The sequence below is a fragment of the Loxodonta africana genome, chromosome 1 (genome assembly GCF_030014295.1).
Source record: "Loxodonta africana isolate mLoxAfr1 chromosome 1, mLoxAfr1.hap2, whole genome shotgun sequence".
In the NCBI taxonomy this organism is placed as follows: domain Eukaryota; kingdom Metazoa; phylum Chordata; class Mammalia; order Proboscidea; family Elephantidae; genus Loxodonta; species Loxodonta africana.
The window spans coordinates 182,652,101-182,674,137 of record NC_087342.1 but is presented as its reverse complement, the minus strand read 5'-3'; the positions used below and the strand labels follow the sequence as shown (position 1 = coordinate 182,674,137).

The 22,037-nt window shown below is 38.3% G+C and overlaps 1 protein-coding gene across 6 annotated transcripts in view; it reads left to right on the top strand.

Annotated features, from left to right (window-relative positions):
* ROS1 (ROS proto-oncogene 1, receptor tyrosine kinase) overlaps positions 1–22,037 on the top strand; it is a 125,246-nt gene that overhangs the window by 65,895 nt on the left and 37,314 nt on the right. For all 6 annotated transcript variants that reach the window (XR_002784102.2, XR_010322788.1, XM_023540324.2 and 3 more), the window contains 9 exons: positions 1,936–2,112; positions 7,499–7,701; positions 9,179–9,323; positions 10,082–10,314; positions 10,402–10,578; positions 13,157–13,325; positions 14,055–14,172; positions 17,694–17,884; positions 20,104–20,187. Coding sequence is in view for 4 of the 6 variants with exons in the window: in XM_023540324.2 (XP_023396092.2) it covers positions 1,936–2,112; positions 7,499–7,701; positions 9,179–9,323; positions 10,082–10,314; positions 10,402–10,578; positions 13,157–13,325; positions 14,055–14,172; positions 17,694–17,884; positions 20,104–20,187 (1,497 nt within the window). In the remaining 2 variants the exon portion in view is untranslated. The remainder of the gene's footprint in view (positions 1–1,935; positions 2,113–7,498; positions 7,702–9,178; positions 9,324–10,081; positions 10,315–10,401; positions 10,579–13,156; positions 13,326–14,054; positions 14,173–17,693; positions 17,885–20,103; positions 20,188–22,037) is intronic.

Genomic DNA, 22,037 nt, shown 5'->3' with positions numbered 1-22,037 from the left:
AACGGCTAGCTACATATGACTATTTAAATTTAAATTAGTTTAAATTAAAAAAAATTAAAAATCTAGTTTCTCAGTCATACTAGATACATTTCAAGATACAAGTGGCTAGTGGCTACTGTATTGAACAACACAGATATAAAACATTTCCATCATCACATAAAGTTCCATGGGGCAGCACTGGTCAATATAGTGGAGACCTGGCGGTGCAGTGGTTAAGAGCTCAGCTGCTAACCAAAAGGCCAGCAGTTCAAATCCACCAGCTGTTCCTTGGAAACCCTGTGGAGGCAGTTCTACTCTGTCCTATAGGGTCGCTATGAGTTGCAATTGACTCGACAACATTGGGTCTTTATCACGAAGTTTTGAAATGGCAAAAAAAAATATATATATATATATATAAAGCTATAATTGCAAATATGCTTTTATTGATATGTTACCCAGAGCTTTTTAGAAACAGCTCAATGTACTCTCAATGGACTGAAGAACGGAGATAATGTTTTGAACTTCCCTTATTAGGAAAATTACTTGTTTCTATTGAATCAGATACCTAAGAATTACCTAACAGGCTATTATTTTATAGGTATAGAACTAGTTAGTCTTCCCTGAATTCATAATCGAAATACATCATCCTAAAATTAGAAAGTCAGGACTTTAGAGATCATTTAGCTGACATGATGTTGGATGAAATCCCCTCTACAAAAATGGCCTTGCTTGAACAGCTCTGTTAAAAAAATTTTTCTACTTTTATAAAGAAGTCTGTTTAATTTTTATGACATTTTTTGCCTTATATTTAGCCAAAGTCTCCTCCTTGCTCCCCTCATCCATTGACTTTAGGTCTAGTCTCTAAATTTATGAAGAATAAATTAATCACCTTCCACAGGATAGCCGTTCAACTATGTAAAGAGAGAGAACTGTCATAGTCCATTCTAAGTGGTACCTTTAGATGAAAAATTCAAGAATTGCTAACTATTCTTCAGGTGATGTGCCGTCTTTGCCTTAGTCACCCTTCTGGCATTTCACTTTGGCTAATATCCCCTTAAATGTCATTCCTACAAAGACACTGTGTTTTGAATGTGTTCTGGTCATTGCAGCTAAAAGTGGCATCAGCTCTTTGGGTTGTCTGTCATTTGAAAAACTCATAGTCTTTTTCACATAAACTATTATTTTTTCTTCCACTTATTAAATTATAGAATTAATTTTAAGCATGGATTTAGATGCTTGTTCCTAGTAAATTTCAAAATTTTAAATGATATCTTAATTCTATTGAGATATTTTTGAATTTCAAGTCTGTACTGAACCTACAAGTGACTTATGCATTATTTACAAATAGGTAAATATGTTTACTATACAGTCATTCCAAATCACTGATAAAAATATTGAGCAAGACCCTGAGCCTTATGCCTACCATCCAATAACCAAAACAAACCTGTTGTCATTGAGTCAATTCCAGCTCATAGTGACCCTATAGCATAAAGCAGAACTACCCATAGGGTGTCCAAGGAGCAGCCAGTGGATTTGAACTGCCAACCTTTTGGTTAGCAGCCAAGCTCTTAACCACTGAGCCACCAGGGCTCCATTTCCCTTTGTATTGACATGGCTTGACTTGGAGTCGTATAGGTTAGTAAAGGGCAGAGCCTTTACTAACTTTGTGGCCTTGAGGAGGTTATTTAACAAATCCAAGCCTTAGTTTCCACTTCTATAAAAAGGCTAATAATAATCGTATCTACTTTATTGGTTTGATACGGGGCTAAAATGAGAAAATAACCATAAAACCTTTAGCCTAATTACATAAAATAAAAGTGTTAGTTTTTCATATTGAGATAATAAATTGATTCAAATATTAACAGTTGTAGAAAAAAGATGTCACATATTGTTTAGAGTAGACAACTTAAGATATGCATTTTGTTCTTTATTTTACTATATATTTTTAATCAACAGGAAAAACTCTTGTTAGTTTAACTGTGGATGGAGAATTTATATATTGGATTGTCACGGCAAGGGACAGCACACAGATTTATCAAGCGAAGAAAAGAAATGGGGCCATTCCCTCCAAGGCGAAGGCCCCAAGGAGTAAGCATATCTTGGCTTATAGTCCAGTTATGCAGCCTTTTCCAGGTAATAAAGTCACATTCATCATCAGCTTGTGCCTTCCAGCTTAGGGTCAGAAAACTCTTCTAAGGTGTCCTTCTCTAGATTGTTCCACCCCCTTGTGGTGTTCTCAACGTTGCTCCAAACTCTGAATCAGCCCTTTGTGCACACTGTGATTTCAGTCTGCCCTGGATCACAAATTACCTCACGTTAACCTTATGTGTGTACGCGGCCTTAGCTGTGGGGGAAACTCCACGTTCTGTTATTATCTCTCCTTATTCTGTTTCTCTTCTCAGTCCTGTAATTTCTATTCTCTCTGTCTGTTTCTCCTCTGATGTATTTTAGGCCTCCCAGTGGTACCAAAAAGCATTGCATAAAACTACTGGTCTTTTTCAAGGTGAAATGCCATATTTATTGCAGTATTATATAATTCTTATCTACTTTAAATGTGTGAATTTGCATCATTATTCTTATTAGGGTCCTATCTTATTTTTCAATGTGTCACCAACAAAGTTTTTGATTGTCCTGTCTCTAACCAATGTTCCCTAAAAGCCGTGTGGGATTTATGGTGTGATTTTGAACAATGCAGTGGTTTTTAGGAATGTGTGTATGATGTTACGGCAGAACTGTCCTGATACGTTTTACTGTGGGTCATCATAAAAAAAGTTTGAAAAAAAAAAAGTACAAAAAGTACTGCATAGCCACCTTGGTGGCATTCAAACCTCAAGTGGTTTCCGAGTTCTTTCCGAAGCTTTCTCTGCCATTAAGGTGCCGATGTCATTTTAAATTAAGTGTAGCTCTCCCTGGAGACGGACAGAAACGAATGCAACGAACTCCCTTTGCTTGAGTGTATTCGGTTATAAAACATGTAAATCAAAAACGGGTGGAAGAATTTATAAATAAGCTTAGTGCAAGTTTTTGTAAAATAATTTATTTTCTACTTTGAGAGATTATTTAGAAAATTTAAAAGTCCATGCAACGCGTGTTCAAAGCTGAACACACACACCCCTCTAGAAAAAAAAACTCTAAATGTGGTATGAATTTTTAGGACAAGAAGAATTACTTTAAAAATATAATCACTATAATGCTGTCATTGTTTTCTCCAAATAAAGGGTCAACTTTGTTATTTTCTAGGCCCACCATTAAGGGCACTTTGAGCCCCATCTGCTGGAAATTTAAAGCAATTACCAGTTGCTTTCCTCCTTGAGGCATTTAACATCTTTGAGATACATGGAAAAAAACTTGCCTTCCTGTCCTGAATAATGCTTTCACCACCTAAGCACATCATACCATACCATATCAGTTATGTAATAATAAAGGGATGACAAAAGTACTAATGACCTTTGGATCCGATTATTGCTCTGGCTGCTACCCATTCCCCAATTAGACCAGACACCAGCACAAACTAAGTAGTGCTGGATAAACACTGGTTGAAGTGAATAGTGACCCACTTTATAACTTCAGTAAAATTATCCTTTTCCAAGCCTCATACTTCCAAATGTTCTCAACATTAGGCTCACAACCTCCTTGGGTACCCCTATTACAAGAAATCTGTCTATATAGTTCTACTTTTCAGATATTCTTTTCTGCATTTTGAAATCCATATTTGGAATTTCCAACTCAGGTCTGCATTATTTCCCATAATTCTGCAGTAGTATTAGTAATGATAGTAATAAAAAATAAAACCCCCAAACCCACTGCTGTCGAGTCGATTCTGCCTGATAGTAATAATAATAAAAAAAATAGCTAACCTTTATTAAAGATGTTCACTATGTCTCAGGGATAGTGCTTTATTTGTGTATCTATATAAATTTATGTAATTTTCGTAACAGTCCTGTGAGATAATTACCCCGTTTACAAAAGATTTGAAGCATAGAGAGCTGAATATCTTGCCTAAGGTCACAAATTTAGTAAGTGAAAAAAGGAGCTGGCTTATTCAAGCCCTTTAGACATTTTTCCTATAATTTTCTTGTTGAATTTAAAGGGTATATTTTATAACTTTATCAGTTATATTAATAAGGTTCAACACCATTTATTAAATACCTAATATGTGTCAGGAGTCCCCAGGTGATACAAACGGTTATCATGCTCAGCTGCTACCTGAAAGGTTGGCGGTTCGAGTCCAGCCAGAGGCTCCTTGGAAGAAAGGCCTGGTGATCTACTTCCGAAAAATCAGCCGTTGAAAACCCTACGAAGCACAGTTCCACTCTGACACACATGGGGTCACTATAGTCAGAATTGACTCACAGCTGCCGGGTGGTGGGTTAATACATGTCAGGTACCCTCCCAGGCTCTGGGGGCACAAAGATGAATCAAGCACAGTCCAAGCCCGAGGAACTCACGTTCCAGGGATGGATAAAGACAATAAAGCACCAAAAGAACAACAAAAAAAATACAAAAACAAAAGAGGTGTGGCTAGTGCTATGGTAGACGAATGTGTGGAGTGTGGTGGGGTGCAGAGATGTGTCTCCCTTGGATTAGGGAGGCAGGCAGGGCTCCCAGGGGAGACAAGGCCTAAGTTGAGCCCTAAGTAAAGATTCCTAGGTGGGGAAGGTCATTCCAGGGGGAGGAAATAGCTGAAATGTGGAGCACTGGAGAGGTGAGAAGTCTGTCACATTGGCAGACAGTGCTATGGGACTTAGTGGAAGGCAGGAAGGATGATTTTGCATAGTCAGAAATAGCGTAGAGCAGGGGACAGGAGCCAGATTACAAAGTGCGGTGTGTGGCAAGCTAAGAAGTCAGTTAACTGGTGTAAGATTGTAAGGTTTCATGCTAAATTCGTATTTGGAGTTATTTGCTTATTGTGCTTTCTTTGTATGATGGTACTACATATATTTATATATATATCGCTTTTCAACACTTTTTAAGTGTTATTTTATTGTGTTTTAGGTCAAATTTACAGCACAAATTAGTTTCTCATTCAAAAATTTATATACAAATTGTGACTTGGTTGCAATTCCTACATTTTATCAGCCCCCTCCTCCTTTCCCTTCACACTCCAGATTCCCCGTGTCCATTCCTCCAGGTTTCCTGTTCCTTTCTGTTGCTGTCTCCTCTTTGCTTTTAGGCAAGTGTTGCTCATTTGGTCTTGTGTATTTGATTGAACTGGAGAAACATTCCTCATGTGTGTTGTCTAATTTTTGGCTGAAAGATGGACTTTTGGAGTGGCTTCAGTTCTCAGTTAGCAGGGTATCTGGGGGTCCTAGTCTCTGGGGTTCCTCCAGTCTCTGTCAGACCAGTAAGTCTGGCCTTTTTTTTTTGTGTGTGAATTTGAGCTGGTTCTACATTTTTCTCCTGTTCTCTCTAGAACCCTCCATTGTGATCGCTGTCAGAGCTGTGAGTGGTGGTAGCCTGGAACCATCTACTTCTTCTGGCCTCAGGCTGGTGGAGGCTGTGATTCCTGTGGTCCATTAGTTTTCTGGACTAATATTTTCCTCGTGTCTTTTGTTTTCTTCATTCTGCTTTGCTCGGGATGGGGTGAGACCAATAGATGTATTTTAGATGTCTGCTTACAAGCTTTTAAGATCCTAGACACTACTTACCAAGGTAGGACGTAGAACGTTTGCTTTATGAATTATGCTATGCTAGTTGACCTAGATGTGCCCCTAGACCATGGTCCCTAGCCCTCAGTCCCGGCAACTCAGTCCCTTAAGGTGTTTGGATGTGTTCAGGAAGCTTCTATGGCTTTGCTTTAGTCAAGTTGTGCTGACTTCCCCTGTATTGTGTGTTGTCTTTCCCTTCACCAAAGTTAACATTGTCTACTTTCTAGTTAGTGATTTTTCCTCCCCACCTCTCCCTTCCCTCATAACCATCAAAGATTGCTTTTTTCTGTGTGAACCTTATCTTGGGTTTTTATAGTAGTGGCCTCACATAATATTTGTCCTTTTGTGATTGACTTATTTCACTGAGCATAATGCCATCCAGATTCACCAATCTTGTGAGATGCTTCAGGAATTCATCATTGTTCTTTATAGTTGCATAGTATTCCATTGCGTGCATGTACCATAATTTGTTTGTCCATTCACTTGTTGTTGGGCACTTAGGTTGTTTCCATCTTTTTGCTATTGTGATTAGAGCTGCAGTGAACATGGGTGTGCATATGTCTATTCCTGTGACAGCTTTTATTTCTCTAGGGTATATTCCTAGAAGTAGGATTGCTAGATCGTATGGTATTTCTATTTATAGCTTTATAAGGAGGCATCACATGGTTTTCCATAGTGGTTGTACCGTTTTATACTCCCACTAGCAGTGCAAAAGAGTGCCAATCTCCCAGAAGCCTCTCCAACATTTGTTAGTTTCTGTTTATTTTTTGATTAGTACTGGTAATGTCAGTGTGAGATGGTATCTCATTGTAGTTTGGATTTGCGATTTTCTAATAACTAATGATCGTGAGCATTTCCTCATGTGTCTGTTAGCTGTCCAAATGTCTTCTTTGGTGAAGCATCTGTTCATATCCTTTGTTCATTTTTTAATTGGGCTATTTATCATTTTGTTGTGGAGGTGTTGAAGTTTTCTATAGATTTTAGAGATTAGACATTTGTCAGATATGTCATAGCCAAAATTTTTTTCCCCTGTCTGTAGGTTCTGTTTTTACTCTTTTGGTGAAGTCTTTTGATAAACATAAGTGTTTAATTTTTGGTGCTACATTTTTAAGTAATTTTTTGCGTAAGACTTAATCAGAGTGAATAGTCAGAAATGTCATTCAGCTGCATGTTACAGAAACATGAGTTTAGAGGTGTAATCGGAGTACCAGCCTAGTGCGTACCATTTGCACTGTAGTCTCTGAGAATGGCGTCCCCTCAAGCTGTGCACTGTACAACATGGTTGGCTGTATGTGGATGACAGGCAGCTCCACAATGCCACCAACGGCCTGGACTTACGTCTTTCCTGCACTGTCTTTAGCATGTGTCTCTTATTCAGTTCTCAGAAGATGACTGCTGTGTCCCTAGGCATCACATCCACTTTCTGGGAAGAGAAAGGGTTAGGGATAGTGGTGTGTGCCAGTGAGTCAGCCCCTTAAAATCAATGAAACAGCTTTTCTGAAAGTCCCGCCTGACAGACGCCACCTTACATCTGATTGGCTAGGACTGTGTCACATGACTACCTAGGCTGCAAGGAAACCTCAGAAACTGAGTTTTTCCCCTGATCCTGCCACCCTGAACGATATAAGACATCTGTGAACCTAAGCAGGAGGAGGAAGAGGAAGAGAACAGTGTCTGCTACACACAACCTCTTCCAAAAGAACAGCGTTTCCCGTGCATTTTCATACTTGCTCTTTCAAGCAAAAGTTATGTATGTTTTATGGGTTTATTTCTAGCATTTAGTATTATCCTTGATATTAAATACATCTGCTGTTCCTATCTTATACACATATATGTGTACATATTTAATTTTCATTTTCTTGTTATTTTAGATGAAGCATTTCTGTCTCTGGCTTCAAATATTGAGGAGCCAACTATACTCAAAGTCACTAACACCAGCCTCACAATCAGGTTACCAGCTGCCAAAACAAACCTCACATCGTATGGCATTACCAGCCCTACTCCAACATACCTGGTATATTGCAGAGAAGTTAATGGCAGGAAAAACAGCTCTGACCAGAAATACAGAATGCTGGTAAGGCTGGAGCTAGAGGTCTTTGTCTTTTCACAAGATGCAGTTTTTTTGAAATAAATTTCTTAACCACAGCCAAGTATTTCCTATGTGCTCTGAAATGCACTATTATGCAATTTTTTATAGCTAATGATTTATTGAAACATATTATGTTCTAGTCTCCTTGCCTTGGAGTGAGCTATATACTAAGCTTCAAGAAATTATATTAACTCAGACCATTTGGTATATTGCCAGCGAAGGTAACTATTTCCTGAGTGTCCTGAAAGAACTGGGTTTGTCCCCTTCTTGGATCATTTAATGCTCCCCAGAAAGTGATAGAGGCTAGTTTTTGTGGCATTTCTAGCACGGATAAAAAATGAATTGGACAGAGATAACATTACCATGTACCTCTCTTCCATAGCGCTTATCTAAGATGAAAATTGTACATTTGCTTTTGGGTATTATTTCCTATATGTTGCAAAATGTACCATTATGCAGGAACTACATCTGTTTTTATGCATCATTGTATCCTAGCACTTTGCACAATATTTGGCTTTGTATAGGCATTCACTAGATATTTCTCAAATGAGTGAATGAAATGGCACAATTTATTCCCTCCCTAGCGTTAAGTGTTTCAGTTGCCCTAGTGATGAAGTCATGTACATCCAATATTTTGCTGGGTGCTTGCCTTTAACCGACCCAAAGGTGAAATTTTCCACCATTTATTAGACATTAAGAACTGTGTGCTTTTCCAGAAAGTACACTATTCTTTGTTACTTTCGTTGTCTATTTTAACCTTTCTTAACGTATTTTTAAAAGGAGTTGTTTCAGATCACTTAGCTGACCAAGATAGGGCCTGTGGCCTTGGACATTTCTGTAACTGGAACTAGTCTACCTTATTTCTTCATATTGATTAATATGGGTCTAAGGCAGTGGTTCTCAATCTTCACTGCGCATTGGAGCTTTTAAAATCTCTGAGGCCCAGATTTCACCCCAGAACAATTAAGTAAGAATCTCTGGCCTGGGATCCCGGCATCAGTATTTTCTGAAAACTTATCAGATGATTCCAAAGTTGAATACCATTGGTCTAAGGAATTTTTTTTACTCTCTTAAACTTTATTTCTAAGAATTACTAGATAATGTAGTTTAATCTTTTATTGTATTCATTTATGTTTTGCATCTTTCTAATACAATGTTGGTGAATTTCTAATGCAATGCTATTAAAATAGTACCCTCCTAGAAATTTAGCTTCCTATGTGAAATGAGTTATACCATGAAAGTGACTAAGGGCTGCCAGTCATCTGAGGTTTTTTCTTTGGTGATATTAAACAAACTCAGGTCTGGGCAGACTGGGAGAGTGAATACTTCATTCATGATCCAGTATTAAATAATAAAATAAATTTTGAGTCTTTTGATTTTTTTTCTCTCTCTGATTAAATAATTTCTTCCCATTTGTCTAAAGACCAAGAATCAGGTAATGACTTTTTAAAATTAATTACAGGAATTTCAGGAGAGTATAGCCCTCCTTGAAGGATTACAACCATTTTCAACATATATAATACAGATAGCTGTAAAGAATTATTATTCAGATTCTCTGGAACGATTACCTCTGGCAAAAGAGATTTGGGGAAAAACTAAAAGTGGAGGTGAGTTATGGGCTTGATGTGGGTTTCTACAGTGAGTTTTTCGTGTGTGATAATATGTGATGTATGTGTTTATATTTGGATTTTCCCCTGAATGTTAAGTAATCTCTATTATGTGAGTTTTTTAAGCTTAATAAGAAAGTTATATTTATAGAAAAATATTTTGATGACCTGACCCTTTTTCTAACCCCTGAAGATGGTGATTGATAGTCCATCAAAATGAAAACCAAGTAGGAAGTGAAACATCAAAATCAATGCTGCTTGACCAGGAAACACAGTCTTTGATTCCACCACACAGTGTCAGTCTCGTTCCATATATTTGTAGGTCTCTGCATGTGGTGAGACTAGGAAAACTAAGCTTTTCCCTATGTGAATTTCAGAGGCCACTGAGATTTCAAGTAATAAAATATCATTGTTTTAAAGAAAGTGGATCTAGAACCTAAAAAGATGGTCTAGGAGGTGGTAATTATTATGAGATGATGCCATTTCTTTTGGAAGCCTCTGATGACATTCACAAAACTCATCGGAATTGGGGTATTCATCATCATCACCCACATTCTTGGGCTGGAATCAGAGAATGATGTCATTAGGCAGGAATCCTGTTAACTTACCATTATATAAACGTCTGGGTTTTCATTCTGAGCACCTGTCATTCATTCTGCTCACATGACATAATTATTTCTCAGTCAAGACCCCATTACTTCTTTCCACCTTTCAGTGCTGTTGCAACATCTATTATCTTTCCTGGCTATTTATTTCAGTACCAGAAGCAGTCTGTCTCATTAACACAACCATGCGGTCAGACACCAGCTTCATTATTTCCTGGGGAGAATCTCTCAAGCCAAATGGACCTAAAGAGTCAGTCCGTTATCAGCTGGCAATCTCACACCTACCTCTCATTCCTGAAACTCCTCTAAGACAAAGTGAATTTCCAGGTGGAAGGCTCTCTCTCCTTGTCACTGAGCTGTCTGGTGGAAAACGATATGTGTTAAAGGTACAGTGAGTATACTGGGTACATTTTATTGCCATTCTCAAGCACAAGGTTCTGAAAATGCTAAACAATTGTTCTCTGTACAAAAAGGTTTTGGCCTGCCATCCCGAGGAGATGTGGTGTGCCGAGAGTCAACCTGTCACTGTTGAAACGTTTGACACACCGGCGAAGCCTTATGCCTTGGTTCCAGAGAACACTAGTTTGCAGTTAGATTGGAAGGCTCCATCTAATGTTAACCTCATCAGATTTTGGTTTGAACTCCAGAAGGTAGGCTCACCATACAATTTTTATGCAAATATTTATTTTATAATATTGAAGAAATTAGAAGGCCTTTTCCATATTTGTAGCATATTTTCTTGCATAAATCATTAATATATTTCATACCATTCATTGACTCAGGCTTGGCACCTAGAAGCAGTAAGCTATCCAAACTAATTTTTGATGGAAATTTCTTTTCCAGAGAGATTAATTTACTTTTCAATTTAAGATTGGAATAAAACAAGTCTTTTTACTTTGGTAAATTTTTTTTTTTTTTCGTGAAAGTCCATTAAAATTGTGTTTTTTTCAGTTGTCCAGGGTAGTCCCTACCAGAGAGAAACATTTCTGAAGTTCCAGTCTCTGAGACACGACAGCCTTTGAAATAATTTGAAAATTATTGAAATAATTTGAAAATCCCTCTGTGGTAGCCTTCAACCCTGCACTTGTTAGCATCCGACAAATGGAAGGTCTGACTCCCTTGTGATTTACTGGGATAGCCTGAGGCACCTCTCCAAGTTGGTGGTCTGCCCAGAACGTTCATCGCTGTAATGCAGCCAATACTCCACAGTTTTCCAGCAGCCACCACTGCTCCTTTTCCTCAAAACTCTTGGTCAAACATCTCCCTGACATTTCAAGGAGCTGGATACTTTCTGGGTGGTTTGGAATGTTGGGAAACTTAGACTATTTACTTATGGTAATTTTTACATTAGATAACCAAGGGGAGGGTCAAAAACAGTTAAAAATTTTGAGCCAGGCCTAAATCAATCAATCTCTCTCTCTCTGTCTCTCTCTTATCTCTTATCCTTCCTTTCTGTTTTTCTCTCAAGGTTCAGACTAAATACTATGGGTTCAGCACATCTGTTTCATTCACCATATGCCTCAGTGAGAGTGATACATTTATCAGTTTAATGTAAGCAACATCTCTGACACTGGCATTTCTATTTTTTTCTTTTTCATTCCTTCCACTCCTTTTTTCCCTTTCTTTTTGTAACATGGCAATCTGCTTCCTGAAAGTGCTATAGGGAATCATTCCTAGTTGACTAGAAAACCAATATAAAGTGTCCTCCTAATGAAATGCCTTGACCTTGATGAGTGCTAAATGAAAAAGGAGATGTAAAGTTTATTTATGGAAACTGACCTTCTAAGGAAACTCTGCTACAGAAAACACATCAAAAACCCTTGACAAAACGTCACATCTTTTATCTTTCCTATTTGTATATTTCATTTTACTTGGATCCACAATCAATGCCCATCATAGCAGCAGAAAGAAATCAAACGACGTATCACACTGGTTAAATCTGCTGCAAAAACCTCTTTAAAGTGTTAAAAAGCAAGGATGTCATTTTGAGGAGTAAGGTGCACCTGACCTAAGCTATGATTTTTTCATTCACCTCATATGCATGTGAGAGCCAGACAATGAATAAGGAAGACCAAAGAAGAATTGATGCCTTTGAATTGTGGTGTTGTCAAAGAATATTGAATAGACAATGGACTGCCAGAAGAATGAACAAATCTGTCTTGAAAGAAGTACAGGCCAAATGCTCCTTAGAATTGAGGATGGTGAGACTTCGTCTCATGTTCTTTGGACATGTTATCAGGAGGAACCAGTCCCTGGAGAAGGACATTATGCTTGGTAAGGTAGAGAGTCAGCCAAAAAAAGGAAGACCCTCAACGAGATGAATTGATACAGTGGCTGCAACAATGGGTTCAAATATAGCAACGATTGTGAGAATAGCACAGGACCTGGCAGTGTTTCATTCTGTTGTACATAGGGTCCCTATGAGTCGTCGGAACCAACTCAATGACACCTAACAACAACTATTTACGTATTAAGTGAAAAAAACCCTACCATTTTCAAATAATGATATTAAGGATCCAAATAAAAAGACTTTTAGAAATAACACAAAGAAAAAAGATTAAGAGAGTTGGAATTAGAGACCCAATAGTCTAAAATGGAATGAAAGTAAGATATCTTATATTTAACTTTTAACCTTGCTACTTGGTAGCTGACTGATGGTGGGAAAAATTTTCTTCTTTTAGAGACCCAGGAATCCTATGTATAAAAAAGAAATGCTGGCCACATGTCTGAAGAGGATGCTGGAAGGAAAAACTAAGTGTTTTTAGTTTGTAATTCACTGTGGACTTAATCAGGCCATGTAAAAATGTTATTGTTTTGAAATTAGCAAATTAGAGTTGAAGGTATCAGTGTTCTGATCTATCAAGGTCCCTCAGCTGAGAATTTGCATTTGTAGACACTCTGATTTAATGTGGGTGTCTCCAACTGGGGATAACAAGAAATCACAGTTCTGAAACTTCTGCATGAGAGATAGTCAAAGGCACATGTCCCACCTTGGACTTACCTTAAGAACTGTCACTGAAGTCAGTGATACCGCGACATAAGAAACAAAATGGTGGTAGGTGGCGGGGATAATATTAGGGATCAAACATTCATAAAGGAGCTCTTATTTTTTAATAAAATATAAATTTTATTTAAATTTTAATGATATGCTGTTGGCTTGTAAATTTCTATGCTTAAGAAGATTTTCTTAAGGAAACAAAAATGTTGATTGAGCCTTTTTTTTTCTAGTGGAAATACAACGAGTTCTGCCATGTGAAAGCTTCATGTAGCCAAGGTCCTGCGTATGTCTGCGACATCACAGGTCTACAACCTTATACTTCCTATAATGTCCGAGTAGTGGTGGTTTATATAACAGGAGAAAACAGCACCTCACTCCCAGAAAGCTTTAAGACAAAAGGTGAATACTAGCATACTCAGCACTCAGAAAACTGTACCTAGAAGTTTCTTTTCTTATCATTTATTTCACCAAGCCTAGAAGTTGAAATTTTAATAAGAGTACTTAAAATTACTGTTTCTAGAGTTTCAGTGAAGAAATTGGAAAGAATTGGAAGTCTTTATAGGTAGTGCCTTCTAATGGGATAATACCAAACTCGTCTTGCAGAATTTTGAACTGGGCAAACTTTTTTCTTCTTTCAGTATCCTGACTTCCTATCTTGCCAGGACATTTTGCAGTGAGAGTAGAATGAAAATAGTGTTATGTTACTGAGTGTTACGTATTTCCTTAAAAAAAAAAATTTCCTTAGTGACTACTATATTCTAGATACTAAAAATCTGAGAAGTACATTAAATTAACTAATAATCTGAAAAGTATATAATACCTCCAAGTTGATCCCTAGAAAAATCAAGGGAAAATGAAAACTTATAATAGCTTCCTTTATTTGTATTTTCACTTATTTTGTGTTAAGCTAGATACCTTATTCATCCTATCAGTAGTCCCCCTGATCTATCACTACTAAAAAATTGTAGATACTCCATTAAAAATATGTAGTCATATGAGAATATTTCTGGATGTTTCTTTTAATGTTTTTGGCTTTCCTTTGTCTTTTTAGTAGACATACTCTATAGAAAGATGTAAAATATTTTATACTTCTAAAATATCAATCAATATTTCCTTTTGTTCCTAAAGCTGGAGTCCCAAGTAAACCAGGCGTTCCAAAATTGTTAGAAGGGAGTAAAAATTCAATACAGTGGGAAAAAGCTGAAGATAATGGAAGCAGACTTATGTACTATATCCTTGAGCTCAGGTATGTCCGTGTTTGCAAAAGTGCTTTGTAAGCTACAAAGTGCTAAGCAGTAAGGTATTATTATAAGGTATTATTAGGTTAAAATTACTAATACTTATGAAAGTGTATTTATAAATAAATATAAAGGATCTTTAGTTTAAGAACCTTGAGTACATGATTACATTCTTTGCTCAATTCCTAGAGGTCAGCCTTGACACTCTTAGTCAGATCACATCATTCTTCTCAGAAAACTGCAGTAGTCATCAAAACTTTGTGGAGATTATTCAGCCATTCAATCACTTGCTCATGCAACTAGTCCTTAACATCTACTGTGTTCAAGAAGCTAAGCTGATGTTTAATGTTAGATGATGGTATGGATGTAATTTTCTGATGATAATTTGTTTTAGCAAGATGAATAATGTTTAGTGAGAACTAGTAATGAGCTAGGTATTTTTCAGAATGTAAAAATAGATCAAGGTCTGAAATAGTCTAAAGTGTGTAGGTGGCATAGGGTTCTCTATACACAGTGTGTGGTGCATTCCCAGTTACTAAAAATGTGCTGTTGATGAAAAGCCTACAACTGATGAACGCATGCAACCTCAGGTTGGGCCAGTGTGGGGAGCTCAGTGAACTGTACTGGCTCAGATGGACTGATTTCATGCCAACTTGAAGGGAGAATTCCAAATTCCAAAGACACTCCCCTCACGGGACTATGAAGCCATCTTTTAAGAAGTTCCAAGGACAAAAGTCACTTCCATAATTATAGTCCTGGCAACTTGAGCTTTATGTCTATTTTTGCTTCATCTTGCTCCAGCATTCCTATAACCTTAAAAAAATGTCCTGCTCATGTTAGAGAATTACCTCCTCCTTATTTCTAATTGAAACCTTCTTGCAATTTCTGTTACTATTCTTTGTATAGAGTGAAATACAGTTGATTCTTATTATTCGTGGTAGCTATGTTCTGTAAGTCACTGTGAACACTGAATTAGTGAACACTGAACTGTTGCTCCTAGAAGGAATACAGGGTTAGGTTCCTGTAAGCCTCTGGTCACAACATTTTCATCAGCCTATCAGTACATCATCTTGTTTTCCATGTTTCTCTTTAGACATCTTATTTAATATTTAACGTTGATTCTTTAACATTGAACTCATGCCCAAAAGCACTCTAAGTCATGCCTGAATGGAACTTATTTAAAATACTTATTTTCTCCGTAAGGCGTATGGCAACCTTCTTGTGCTTGGCAACACTAGACAGTACTTTAGCAGCACACTTGGGAGCCATTTCATACAGCAAAATGATCCAAAAAAACCTACAAAAATGAGAAAAAAAGTACTACCAAATAGATCTAGAAAAGGAATTTTGTTTACAGTGTCAAGCCAAGGCCTAAGGGTGCCAACAAAAAGACACAATTTACACTTAACAAAAAACAACCCACTGCCGTTAAGTTGATTCTGACTCATAGTGGCCCTGTAGGGCAGAGTAGAACTGCCCCATTGGGTTTCCAAAGAGCAGTGGGTGGATTTGAACTGCCAACATTTTGGTTAGCAGCTGAGCTCTTAACCAGTAGAATAATGGTTTACTCAGACAGAAAAGACACAGAGCAAGGTCAGCTTTAATTGTCGGCATTGCTCACCCATGGCCAGCAAGTCACCTTCCACGGCAGGTGCAAGGCAGATGTGCACGCACACCTCTTGTGCCACAGTTGATAGGTTCTGTTCATTCCCCACTAGGAACAGATATGGAAGTGGGGTTGGCCAGGTGCCATAGGTGCCCACACATGAGCAGGACAGAGAAGGTTACTGTGTGCCCAGAACAAGGAGAGAGCCTTTCCTAATAAGGAGGAGAAACTGGGAGAGAGAGACAGACCCAGTTCCCAGACTCCTTACCAGAGAATGTTCTGGTCCCATAGCCTCTGCTTTAGCCACCTCAATGGGAGACACGAAGGCAGACCTTTCTCCCAACATACAGTATAAGAGCTGAAATAAGAAGGGAAAACATTGCCTTGCTCCACCTCAGATGAGAATGTGCACACTGGATGACTCAAATTTTTTGCCTTTCTGTGCTTACATGGGAAACCCTGGTGGCGTAGTGGTTAAGTGCCTGGGCTGCTAACCAAACGGTTGGCAGTTCAGATCCGCCAGGCACTCCTCGGAAACTCTCTGGGGCAGTTCTACTCTGTCCTATAGGGTCACTATGAGTCGGAATCAACTCGATGGCACGGGGTTTGGCTTTTGGTTTGGTGCTTACATGTGAATTACTGACTGCAAAAGCACCGTGAGTTTTGATTTTGATGTTACAGATAAATTTAAGCAAGTATACAAATTCACAAATACAGAATCTGCTAATAATAAGGATCAGCTGTACTTCCTGAACTACAGACCTGTCTTGGTGGTCTGTGACTGTAATTGTGTTCACCGCCCAGGTCACACCACGGTTGTTGCTAGGCTCCCCTTTGGCTGCTGTTTTCCCCATAAGTAACACCTTAAGTGCACAGCTCCATCTAAATACTTTGCATACTCATTGCCCAAGGGCTCCACTGCTAGGACATAGACTATGGGAAAATGGAATGAACTATTATACTTTCAGTATCTCAAAATCCGAACTTTAGTCAGGACTCTGCTTAGTTCCTGTGTACTTGCTGAGGGTGCGGCGGTAATGCTACTGTAAAGTTCATTTACTTGGGAGCTGGACAGATCATGTTTAAACCTAGCTCTATTCCTTTTTTTTGAATTTAAGTTTCCTCATCCGTAAATTGGAGATGATGATATCTATCTCTTTAGGTTGTTGTGAAGATTCAATTAAGTCAAACAACATGTGAAAAGCACTAGTACAGTGTGTTATAAACAAAAGACGCTCAACCCATATCAGAGTTCTTCTTTCTCTTTTTCAATGGCTAATTCCAAACCCGTTGCTGTTGAGTCGATTCTGGCTCCTAGTGACCCTGCAGGATGGCAAAGTACTGCCCCATAGAGTTTCCAAGGAGAGCCTGGTGGATTCGAACTGCCAACCTTTTGGTTAGCAGCTGTAGCTCTTAACCACTACACCGCCAGGGTAAAAAGGAAACACTGATCCTTGCAATCTGAGATATCAAGATAGTTTCGGGATCTGAAATATTACCTCTTCCCTACCAATTTTATATTCTATATTTTATCCAGTTATGGCATGAGTGACTGAGAATTAAGAAAAATGGAAACCTCCTGGTTAAAAATTGTGGGATAATTGTCTTGTGAATTTGGAATTTTGAAGAAAATGTACAGATTCCAATAGTAGGAAAATGACCTTTGGCTTTCTCTTGGCCATTGATTACTCATTATTTTCCTGGTGGGCTGAGTTGGTGGGCCCCATGCACTGCTGGCATGACTTTGTAAGACCATGCTGTGTTCTGTAGCCCAGCTGTGTGAGTGGAATGGGATCCAGGGTAAAGTGTGCAACAGGAGAATCTCCAGAGTTCTCTTACTAACACGGTATATGAGCATCTGAAATAACAAACATATTGCCCTGTGGATTTTTTATATTTGCTATTTTACTGTTTCTTTTGCAGAAAGAGCACTTCAAATGATTCACAGAACCAGAATTTAAAGTGGGAGGTGGCATTTAATGGATCCTGCAATAGCATTTGCACATGGAATTCCAAAAACCTGAAAGGAACATTTCAGTTTAGAGTAGTAGCTGCAAATAATCTGGGGATTGGTGAATATAGTGGAATCAGTGAGAATATTATATTAGTTGGAGGTATGTTACCATATCTATCTACACACTAACTTAATACACAAAGGCTCAGTGACAAAGACTGATGCATTCTTAACATTAGCAGTAGATAGGGAGACCATATAGCTTATCATCCACACTATTGAATTATTTACTTCATCTGATGTAATCTTCCTAAAACGTCATATTATGTCATTTTTTTCCTCAATACTAGTCAACTACTCTAAAATGCTACCCAACAAAACCCTGCCCATTGCCATTTAGTCAATTCCAACTCATAACAGCTCTACAGGACAGAGTAGAGCTACCCCATAGGGTTTCCAAGGCTGTAAATCTTTACTGAACAAGACTGCCACATCTTTCGCCCACTGAGTGGCTGTGGGTTCAAACCGCCAACCTTACAGTTAGTAGCTGAGTGTTTTAACCACTGTGTCACCAGGGTTCCTTACTCCAAAATGCCTTGCACATAAAGTCCATGCTCCTAAATAGGCTTCCAAGGCTGTCCATTATCTAGTCTTATTCTATCCTTTCCCTGATGCTATCACCTTATATACAATAGACCTAAAACTATACTTTGTCTCTTTCCCCAGATCTAGGCGTCGGTGGTTTAGTGGTAGAACTCTCTCCTTCCAAGCAGGAGACGGGGTTGATCCTGGCCAAAGCACCTGATGTGCAGCCACGACCTGTCTGTCAGTAGAAGCTTGCATTTTGCTTTGATGCTGAACAGAGCTTCCAGATTAAGATGCCTGAGCAGTGTTTTGTTCCTGGGGTAGCCATGAGTTGGGGCCAACTCAGCAACAGCTCTTCCATTGTGTATCTCATTTTAGTTTATGATACATCATCTTTCTAGTCACATAAGCTAGAAATTTCAGTGCCATATTTGATTTTTCCCTCTACCTGGTCAGCCAGTTTTGTTGATTTTACCATTTCAGTTTTTCTCAGATAAGCTTCTATCTCCATCTTTCCACTTGGCTTTCCTAACTTAAGCTATCATTTCTCACCTGCGCTTGGGCTCTAGCCACACTAAAACCCAAAAAAACAAAAAACCAAACCCGGTGCCGTCAAGTCGATTCCGGCTCATAGCGACCCTATACTGCCAGTTAATCTAGCTGAAGCGCAAACTGGACCGCTTAGCCCCCCTTCGAATTATCTGACATGGCTCTCCATTCACTGCCTTGAGAACCAAATACCAACTTTCATGTGGCATTTAAGGCCCTCTATGATTTGCCCCCACTATGGTTCATCTTTTCCAGTATTTATCCTCTGTATGCTGCAGCCATATGAGACTGGTTAAAAGCTTTTATGATACTAGATCTTTGGCCCTGTATTTTCCTCATCCTAAAATACAGGGATGGCACTGGGTTACCACCTAACAGGGGCTCCTTGGCTGGAATTTCCTTCCCTTCACTTTCTGACAATTGAGATTCTTCTCCTTCAAGACTTAGCTTAAATAAACGCAGTGTGTTTAGGCAAAATGAATAATAGCATTTTATGCACACACAGCCAATTATTTGATATAAAACTTATATTATTCTTAAATTTTATTAAAAAGGGCCAAACTGTAAGTATTTTAGGATTTGTGGGCTACATACAGTCTCTGTAGCATCTTCTTTTTCTTCGTCTTTATAACACTTTAAACATGTAAGAATCATTCTTAGCTCATGGGTGGTACAAAATCAGGCCGTGACCAGATTTGGCCCACTGGGCTGCAGTTTGCCAAGTCCTTGTCTACATATTTGTTCCTCTACCTGACTGAAACTACTTAAAACAAGGTACCATGTTTTCAGGTTTATATCCTCCAGTTTAATACACATGGAATTAAATATGTATGAAGATATTATAGAATAAATAATAATCCCAGCTATATTTTTATATAATGTATTTTTATATAATATATGATCACTGAGACATCTTCATTCCAAATTCATTAAAAATATTGTACATATTTCCTCCGTCACTTTAAAGTAGAGGATTGGATTAGTATAGTCCAATGGTATACTGGATGCAGAAAAACAACAATAACAAAAAACACTCTGGGGGCGGGGGAGAAGAAGGCCTGATTTCAGTTTCCCCTGGTATAAATGTTCTCACTACGGCTGATTTCAGTCTACCAACAGCTAAGCGGCTGGTTTGTAAAAATCTAGTTGGAGTTAGCTCTGGCATACCATATATGGGTACACCAGGTAAAATTGGACTATCTAGCTTTATTTTGGGAATTAATTTTTTCTAATTTATTTCATTAGATGCTCTTTGGCTACCAGAAACAAGCTTCATACTTGCTATTACAGTTGGAATATTTCTGATTCTTACCATCCCATTGTCCTTTGGTAAGTATAATAGATTTTTTTTTAAAGTAGGTAATAAACTACATGATCATACTGATTGACTTATCTCTAAGTTTATCGAATCTCCCACATTAAACATGATTTGATTAAGTAAGTGAAGTTCATAAAATTCACAATGTTGCTGTGGACTGTGTTTTCTCAACCACTAACTTCTGTGAATTTTTCTCTGATTTAGAGATTACTTTATGAAAAATAAATCTGTATTTACACTTTATGGTATACTTTAGATAAAACCAGTTACAGGGCCACCAACTTTAGCTTTATCTTAAGAGTATTTATTTCTGATTGGCTACATAACAAGTGTTTTGTGGCTTATAGTTTGAGACAAATAAAAGAAAAATAACCCTGGGTACAAAAAAAAATGTGAAGGATTAATGGGAGGCCAGTAAAAACCATGGGTCAGGAGAGTTTTGGTCTTAAGGCAGACAGCCTGGGTTTGGAATCAGCAGGGCCTCTTTTGTAGAAGGTCCATTTCTGGCTTTCAGAATCCACTCTTGCTTTTAGACATCTGACCTTCTTACTTCAAATCCCTGCTTATTATAAATGAGTAGCAAAGTAGAAGAATTGAGTTAGGTGGACAGAAATCTACCTCTTTTTCACCACTTATTATACCTAGTGGTGGTCTTAAAAGCTTCTTTTTTTTTTGAGAGATTTAGTTTAATGATGAGAAAATGCAGTAACAACTCTAAAAATATTGGACCTACAGGGTGGCCATACATCCTGGTTCATGCCTGTTGTGTTACCATACTTATTGGTAGCTCTTTCTTTCAATCCTCAAAATGTCCTGGTTTAGATGATATATGGTCACCCTATCTATTGCTAAAGGAGCCCTGGTGGTGCAATGATTAAATGCGCAGCTGCTGACTGAGAGGTTGATAGTTCGAACGCGCTCGGTGGCTCCCAGGAGGAAGGCCTGGTGATCTGCTTCCATAAAGATCACAACCAAGAAAACACCATGGGGCAGCTCTACTCTGTCACTCGGGGTCACTGTGAGTTGGAATTGGCTCGAAGGCACCCAACAACAGCATCTATCATGAATGTTAAGAATCCCTGACACACTGAAGCATTACAAGAAAGGTGTGACACTGGTCAGAAAAGAACACTTAAGCACATGTTCAGAAAATTGTGGCTAATTTTGTTCATGAATAAAGGAAAGTTACAAGGGGAAATTATAAACATAAAGTTGAACTCTCTTAGGATAAAGAAAGCCAATTTTTTACCAAGTGTGCTCAATCTAATTTATTATTCCCTCAAGCTAATTGGAATCATAAGCTCTTAGAGAGCATGTTGAAACTTGATTTGAGATTTCTTTTCAAAGATTCCACTGAGATAATACGTGAAACTCCCTCAGCTAACTTGGAAAGCTAAAAATTTCAACTGACCCTGCCAAGATTTTAACCTGTGGTTCCAGAGAGTCTAAGTATCGCACAGCTGATGTTTGTGCCACTAAGCCAGCCCTCCAGAATTACGCATATGACTGTGGTATATTTGGCAGTTGGCATATAGGCTTGCCTGCTCGTCTGCTTTCCTACTGGCAAGGAGTGTTACGTGAAGAATCCTTCATCCGACCTTTGCTTGACTACTTGTTCATCACCATTGTTTGAACTCATAACTGTAGTGGATGAATATCAAACAATTTCAGACAACTTATTGTGCTTCCAGGACATCCTATGGATGGATATCCGACTTTCTCAGGACTTGAAGGTCTTTCCTCTGCTTGGAACTTGGATTTTTGAGTATAGCTAAGCTAATTCAGTCCTTTGCTTTTAATAGCAGTGCATGTTATTTTACTAGTAGAAGTGTGCAAATGCATGAGACAAGATTCAGTTGTT